Source organism: Xiphias gladius, chromosome 19 (assembly GCF_016859285.1).
Source record: "Xiphias gladius isolate SHS-SW01 ecotype Sanya breed wild chromosome 19, ASM1685928v1, whole genome shotgun sequence".
NCBI lineage: Eukaryota > Metazoa > Chordata > Actinopteri > Istiophoriformes > Xiphiidae > Xiphias > Xiphias gladius.
The window spans coordinates 18964046-18972149 of NC_053418.1; the positions used below are offsets into that span (position 1 = coordinate 18964046).

Genomic DNA, 8104 nt, shown 5'->3' on the forward strand with positions numbered 1-8104 from the left:
ATATCACATCATAAAACCTGTGTATTGTTTTGAAATGACTCATAAAATGGTTTAAAAATAATTTTCCATGCACAAACCCCTTAAGAATGGACAGTGTGGGAACATACAGTAAAATGGATACACAAGGCCAAGTAAATTAAATTTCAGGAACCCAGGCTCACAACAGATGATATATCACTATTTGAAGGGACTGCAGAGACAGATGTTCAACCACAATCATGCTTATCATGTGTTACCATCAGACATTAACCATGAAACAGATGAGTAAGCTATTGTCTAACCTGTATCAATTAACAACTACTAAATTGTGTTTAAATGACAAAATTGTGCATGATTAGAACGATGAGTGATCCTGTTAGACAACATGGTAAAAAAATAAGACATAATCTCATTTGAACATTAAATAATTTAGCACTTACAAATGGTACCAGTGTCATCACAAAAAGCTAGGTATAATCTTACTGTTTTTTGTGCTGGCCTCAAAGCACACTAGATTATGCATATTCTATTAAATAACCCTCGTAAAACACTAATGAGCAGGGAATGAGCTCCAGTTGCTGTGATGTTGCATGTGACATTGAAACACATAAATATCTGAGGTAAAATAACAGTCAAGTGACAGTATCACTTTTATCAAATGCATGTGAGTGAGTGCTCCATTCAAATCTCTGTGGCAATAACGTCCTCATATGTTTGTAACCCTGAGCTGTAGGTCATGTCCATGCCTAACTCTGTCCGGCTCTCCAGTTCAGTGGTCAGCTCCTTCAAGATCCTCTCCAGGTCCTTGTTCTTCTTGTGCATCTGCAGGTAGTTCATCTGGAGCTGCTTCTGGTACTTGAGGACCCTGTCTTTCTCCTTGTTCCATGTCTGCCTCTCCTGCTCAAAGCTGTTGGCCAGCCTCTCTTGAGCATCCTTCTCCTCCCTGAGCTGTCGCCTCAGTCTCTCTATTTGTCTCTGGAGTGATTCTGTGTAGATGTGTTCCCTGTTCACCTCCCCCTGGCCGTGGGTGGGGGAATCTAAGCCTTGGCTTAGCCCTTCCAAGGCCTGAGTCTGGGCATTGGCCTCAAGTTGAAAACTGTGCTGCACCCTCTGCTCTTTGGCCGTGGCCAGATCCTGTTTCATTCCCTGAATGTCTTTCTCCAGTTTGCCCACTTTCTCTCTCAGCAAATCAGCCTCATTCTTCTTGCGCTGGAGTTCATTTTGGCAGACCTGAATTAAAAATAGAAAATATCCAGATATAGGCAGCAATTGAGAGGATTATTTTGACTAATCATTCATATATATATATAAATATATATATATATATACACACACATATATATGTGTGTGTGTGTGTGTGTGTGTGTGTGTGTGTGTGTGTGTGTGTGTGTGTGTGTGTGTGTGTGTGTGTGTGTGTGTGTGTGTTTGTGTGTGTGTATATTTTTTTTGACATACACATAGTATGTCGGTAATAGCCATGGACATTGAAAGGTCTGAAGGTCAAAGCAAGGGTAGCACATAATAGCAGGTATCATTCTCAACTAAAAGTATTTTCATCTCATAAGCAATGTGTAGGCATTTTATTCACACGTCCTTGTTTGAACTCCATTTTGAAATGGATTGCCACTGAATAATTAACAGACTAACCTCAAGCTCTACAGTGCAGGAGTGGAGTTTGTCTTCATGGTCTTTATTCTTTTTCTCGAGCATCTCCATCTTTGCTGTGTTTTCCTTCAGTGATGCCCTGAGGCTGACTATCTCGTTTAGCTTGTGGCTGATGTCCACTTGGCTATCTCTCAGTTGCTGCTTCAACAGTGAGATCTCGCCTGTTTTTTGGCACACCTGCATTTGGAGAGAGACAATTATGGAGATCTTTTCTGATGGATTTGTGTTTCTTCTTAAACATGATACAAAAATTTGGATTTTTCCTCTAGTGATGGGAGAACATCATGTTCCCACACCCTAGCAGCAATCTTCAAGGCTGTACCAGATTGTGTTGTACGTTGCAAAGCTTCAAATCCAATTTATATCACACATATGACTCATGACCTACCTCCCATTGAGTTTCCTCAAGTGTCGGAGCCAAATGTGTGCTCTCAGTCTCGTAAGACCTCAGTCTGAGCTCGACAAGAGCCTTCTCTCGGGTTAACTTTGAGACATCCTCCTGAAGTCTCTCCTTCTCTGCCTGTACAAGAGTTCATTTCTCATTTCAAAAAATTTTGCAAGTGTGCAAGGATTGGAATTTCTATGCGCTTGCTAGTGGTGAAAAGTTGAATCTTATTTGATTTATAGATTAATTCACTGATTTGCTGGACAGGGAGAAGGCTTGACTAGATATTGAACCAGACATAAAGGGGACTGGTAAGAAAAGAGGGGTTGGGCTGACCTGGAGCTGGCTGACCTGCAGCTGGAGTGCTTGCTGGGTTTTTGCAGCCATTTGGGACGCTTGTTGTAGCTTTGCGGAGCATCGCTGCTTCAGCCCTTCCATTTCTTCAGCACAGTACTTTTGTTTTTCCTCAAACAGCTGGCAGGTGTCTGCTTCCTTCTCCTCAAAACTTACCTGTTTTAAGGTGAATACATTTAAATAAATAAAAAATCTCAGACAGTTGTACAGTCTAACTACTGATGGCTAGTGCTGATCTTGATCAAGAACACACAACACATGTTTTTTTTGTTTCTTTTACATGACAGCTTGGTACCTGTAGCTCCTGCAGTTCAGTCTCTCTCTCCAGCAGCCTTTGTTCCAAACATTCAATCAGTGACTCATCTGTAGTAATGGGGGACCGAATCCCACCTGCAGTTTCAGAGAGAGGGCTTGGCTCATCTGCACAAAGTGGGGAGCCAGCATCCCCATTAGCCTTAGATGCCAGGCCACTGCTGTTTAAAACAGCCCTGTAGCTACTGTCAAGGTTAGCGCTATTCCCGTGGACCCATGAAGGCAAACTCGGTTGTACTCTCTTACTGAGACTGTTTGCGGTAGCTGAGCTGCCATCACTGTGACTGACAGGACCTGTGGAGGCACTTAGGCTGCCGCTGGTGCTGTGGGTGGGCAGGCTAGACATAGAGTTACGTCCGGAGTCTGAGAGAGTCCCTGAGAGTAAAAGAGATGACATTGTACTTCAGTGTTATTTGTCATTCAATCTGAATAATCTCATTTTGAGACAACTTTTTACCACTATAGAATACATAAAGACCTGAGAAGGTGTCTCGCTTTTGTCTAATGTCTGGATTCCTTGCTTTCTCCAGAGGAAAAAGGATGTGGTCCAGGCTTCTCTGGCCCGTCTCTGTGGAGGACGTACTCCTGGGAATCACAGGCTTGAAGGCAGTGGAACGGACCAGTGACTTCTCAGCAGAGGTCTAGAAGAGTGAAATGACACACAGTCAGGGGTGCTCTTCCCTATTTTTATTTTTATATTCAGTGGCTTCTCTTAGCTGACAGCACAGCAAAAAGCAAGTCTTCTTGTACTGTTACGGAAAGTACAAGGAGCCAAGGATGAGTTGTATTTCTGAAACTTGAAAATCATAATGACTGGATTTCACAGAGATAAATATTGTCACATGCTGGAAGTCTGTACAAATGAAAGGGGTAGATCTTTTTTACAGTCATGTTTTTTCATTGGAAATAGAACCAATGAAGCGTGCAGAAATGCCTCACTACAAGCTGGCAGTATTAAAAGGCACGCAGCAGTAGTTGCAAGTAAAATTCACTAGACTGTCATAAAAGAGAAAACTGAACTTAAACTCCACATGCCCCATCTGTGCTGTCCAAGAACATCACAAGCAGTGCCATACTTCCCCTCCTTTCTGTCCTCTTCTCCTTGCCTCTGCATCCCACATCTCTCCCCCATGTGCTGTCTGAGGGAAAATGAATAGCCCCTCCGTGTGATATTAATAAAATGAGCTACTGCTGAAGTGTAAGAGGTAAAGCTTGTGAGATCAGCATTCCTTCTCACTGACTTCATGACTGTGATGCCTTTCATTGTATTTTTTTCTCTCTTTCTATCCCTCAAACTCTATTTGGCCATCAATCTCTCTCTTTTCTCCTTTATTCTGTGCTCTGTCTCTTTTAAAGCTGCTTTCTACTACTACTGACAGCAGCAGGTTAGCTAAGCTGAGCATAAAGACCAGAACAGGGCTAAAAAGCTTGCCTGGCTCTGTCCAAAGGTGACAAAATTTGCCTAACAGCACCTCTATTCTCACTAATTAACACAATTTTTCCTATTCGTGTAGTGTAAAATTGACAATTTGTCATTTTACAGGGGGCTGTGATTTTATAAGAGAGAAGACAAACCACTTAAAGCATTTTGAATAGAAAAGTCTGTAACGCCAAAGATGGAGGTTGTATGACACATATCCCGCTCCTCCCCCCACCACTGACTTTGGTAACATCCTGGAGTCTGTACTAGTTGCCTGGCATCTGCTCCTGGCCAAGAGATAGTACAGCACATAACCCCTTCATAAAACAAAGAATTGTTATTTTTACACTTACAGTATAAACAATGATATATTGCATCTAAATTAGTGAGGTTCAGAGTTGCTGGTAGGCAAATATTGTCACCTTTGGACAGAGCCATGCTAGCTGTTTCCCCCTGTTTCCAGTCTTTATGCTAAGCTAAGCTAACCAGCTGTAGGGTCCGGCTACATATTTACAATACTGATGTGAGTTTGCTGTTAATCTTCAAATCTAACTTGTTGCAAGAAAACAAATATGGATGTTTGACCAAAATGTTGAATTATTCCTTTAAAATCTAATCTTACGTTAGAGAGGGAAAAAGGGCATTTTGCTCACCCTCTGAGTCATTTTCCCTGACATGAGCAGTAGCTTTGGTTGCTTTCGCCCATCTGATTCCCCATCTCTGTTCCTTCGGTCGGCCATTGATCCTTCTCTGTGATACACTGACCTTGGTTTATGGCTCACCTTGTATGAAACAGGATACACATTTTATCTAGGAGCAGTGCAATATGTGTTGTCATATACATGTCACCTGAAAACACAAACATTTGCTCACTTTGATGTAAAAAAAATCTTCACTTCGTCCTGACCGGGAGTGGGTGAGACCTTTAGAGGGATAAGTGGAGGACGAGGAGTCCTGAGTGAAGCCACACTTCAGTAACCCATCAAGGCTGCAACCTCCACTCTTTCTATGATGGTTTGTTCCCTTTTTTAAACTATACTCAGACGCCTTGCAGTGTTTGCTGTTGGGGCTGTTGCCGTTGATGAGGCTACTGACACTACCCATGGTCCTGTGGGCATAGGTGAGCGGATGGTGGGGCTGAAGTCCAGGTGGTCAAGTTACACAGAAGTGAGGAGAAAACACAGCTCATGACCTCGAAGTGCAGTCAGTGGCTTCATCTGTAGGAAAAGAAATGGATAATACAAATTAAACACAGAGAATATCACTGTTGATCCTTCAACAGAGGATTTTTTAAAGCCTTCTATAGTTTGCTCTGATGGTTATCAGTTTTCTAGTGTTGTTTAATTTGATTGTTTCCTGCTCATTCCAGAGATGCAGTGTTGAAGCAGGTGTGTTAATGTTTGCAAAACAAACAAAGTGAAAAAAAAAACTCCATCTTGGCATTCTGCCTGGCTTTGTGTATCTAAATTTATGGCTCGGCCGTTGAATTTGACAAATAACCCTTTGGGTGCCCTTCCTCTAAACAAACTGGCAATTAGACTCCTTACTGCCTGCTCCAGACTTGTCCGGCGCTGCCATCTGAATAATACTATGCACTCATTTTTTATTTGCTACTGCACTTGAACATTGTATAGACATACCACACAGAAATATTCATGTTTTAATAATGTTATTGGCTGGAATTACAAATAACTAATGATTGGATGAAACACACAAAAAATGATGTTGTTAACATTCTCCCTTACAATCTACAAGGACATTTCACAGTGATACTAGTGATGCTCTCTATCCACTGTCCCCACCTCCCTTTTAAAGGCAACGAGACCCCAGATGTTGCTAGTCATGATATCTAACCCACAGGGGAAAACTCCCCTCAGTAGGGACTTAGTAGCAAAAGGCTCCATACTGGCTGATCGGGCTTGTGGGCTCCCCTAACCGCCTGGTCCTCAGTCTTTAAGCATTTTATAATAGGCACACAGCAACAAAGCTAGGGACTAATGGCCTGCTGTAAGTCACATATTAGTGTACATTGCATTTGGCTTGAGGCTAATCCATAATTATTGGTTGCGCAATGGTGTTTGTAAGGATACACATAGCTGTCAGTGTCATTTTCCTGAGGTGTTTGATGAGCGTGCTTGAAGGAGAAAATGCTGAATGAAGGAGGGAGCACTGATCAAGCTTGTCACTTTTCATCACCCACAAAACAATGATAAGCGAGATGAGACATGTACAAAATAGATGTTTCATGATGAGGAGAATAATAGGAGGAGAATCACAGACAGTGAGTGAGACAGAGGGAGGAGGGAAAGTTTGAGTGGTGGATTTGGCAGAAGAAAAAGCTGACAGTCATAGGCTACTGAAGGTGAATACAGGAAAAGGAAAGATAACCCGAAAATACATGAAACCTACTAATCATGAAAGAATCACACAGCCAGTTAACATCTTCCGGCACAGCTGCATTTTGATTTTCTGTTTTGTTCAGGATAAATTTCAAATTTTTCTACAAAGTAAACAACTATTGAAAATGTTGAGTAATGGTAAATTTGTACCTTCACCAGTACAAAGCAAAGCAAAGCATCGCCCTGTTGCACTGCCATTGATGTAAACAGTCTCTGAAATGACTGTGACTGCCTCTATTCTACTGTGCCTGGATGTCTGCCACTAAATCTAAACTCCAGTCTTCACTATCACTCTCAGATATTAGCATCCACCTCTGACATGGGACTGAAATACTGAAACAATAGATTTTACTTACAGCCAGGTCAAATTAAACATCCATCTCCCGCAAGGCCCCTGCAGAGTCATCTATCCAGTCCTGGAGAAACCAAACAGGCAGACATGTGTGTACGTCTGTGTGTGCATGGCCTTGAATGAACCAGCAGTAAATGCAAAGCTCACACTATCACCACGGCCAGGAGGGTCTGCTAACTGTTCTGTGGAGGGGGTGGGTCTTTCAGCTTTTCTAGTCGGCCTGTGCCCAGCTTTGCATTATAACTGACATGTAAATTCAACTGTGTGTGTGTGTGTGTGTGTGTGTGTGTGTGTGTGTGTGTGTGTGTGTGTGTGTGTGTGTGTGTGTGTGTGTGTGTGTGTGTTTTGGGACCTCCCGCTCCCCTCAGGGGAGCCAGTGTACAACATGTGCTCCCATAGAACTGGCGTGTGCCGCTCAAGTGATTAACTCCCAGCCTTCACAAAAGATCTTTTACAGCCCCCCCGTGTACCCCCCTCCTCTCCCCACTATCACCCACAGACACCCCCTGTTTGTGCATCGACTAACTGTGCAATAACCATTCATCCTTCCCTCCCACCCTCCCTTCTTCCATCAGTCCCTCCCTCCATCCATCCGTCCCACTCTGTGCCCTGCACCCACCCTGGACAAACAACACTTCATCTGAAGGAGAAAAAAAAGGCGCTTGCCCTCTCTCTTTTCACTCTTTGTCTGTTGAAGTGTGCCGCTCTTTGTTTCGACTCTTGTGTGCTGGTTGATGTATTCTCCCCAAACAGCCCAGCACCATATTTGACTGTTAAATAAATGACTAGTCGTCACAATGAGAGGGCTGGGGAGCTTCAGTTTTATAGTGATTTACCACCATCCTTCCTTCGTGCTGTTTGGTCAGACATACACACATACTCACTCTCTTACACACATCTTTACAAATCCACACGCATTCACACAGTCTCATTGCTGGAGTAAAAGTCTCTCTAAAGCAGTAGAGCGTTCAGCATCCCACAGAGTACGCACTGTTGACAAAACACCTTGTGGATGAAATACAATCACAGCAAAAATACAAGATACTGTGTTCCAAATGGACAAACTACAACAACAGAAAAGATATGACCCCAGAGCTCTGCTGCTGACAATATCTTACATCCAACCTTTGTCAAATGTAAATGTATGCTTTCTCTTAATGTGAAGAAAAATTACAGCTTTACCACATATCCACAGATAGAACACTACTGATTCACTGATATCCATAAAGAACTCAGTT

At 42.7% G+C, this 8104-nt stretch overlaps 1 protein-coding gene across 1 annotated transcript; it reads right to left on the minus strand.

Moving 5' to 3' along the window:
- lzts1 (leucine zipper, putative tumor suppressor 1) lies at window positions 1-5258 on the minus strand. Its single transcript, XM_040155945.1, has 8 exons — window positions 4989-5258; window positions 4769-4897; window positions 3174-3336; window positions 2679-3070; window positions 2381-2539; window positions 2033-2164; window positions 1627-1821; window positions 1-1209 (listed from the first exon to the last, which is right to left on the minus strand). The coding sequence occupies exons 1-8, from the start codon at window positions 5217-5219 to the stop codon at window positions 661-663; spliced, it is 1950 nt and encodes a 649-aa protein (XP_040011879.1). The 5' UTR covers window positions 5220-5258; the 3' UTR covers window positions 1-660.
- Between the last annotated feature and the right edge of the window lie 2846 nt (window positions 5259-8104).

Coding starts and splice junctions, on each gene's coding strand:
- lzts1 (XM_040155945.1), bottom strand. CDS start 5,219: ATGGGTAGTGTCAGTAGCCTCATCAACGGCAACAGCCCCAACAGCAAA. Junction 3,337..4,768: donor CAGGGAAAATGACTCAGAGG/GTGAGCAAAATG, acceptor TCACTCTTCTAG/ACCTCTGCTGAGAAGTCACT. Junction 3,071..3,173: donor AAAGCGAGACACCTTCTCAG/GTCTTTATGTAT, acceptor TTTTACTCTCAG/GGACTCTCTCAGACTCCGGA.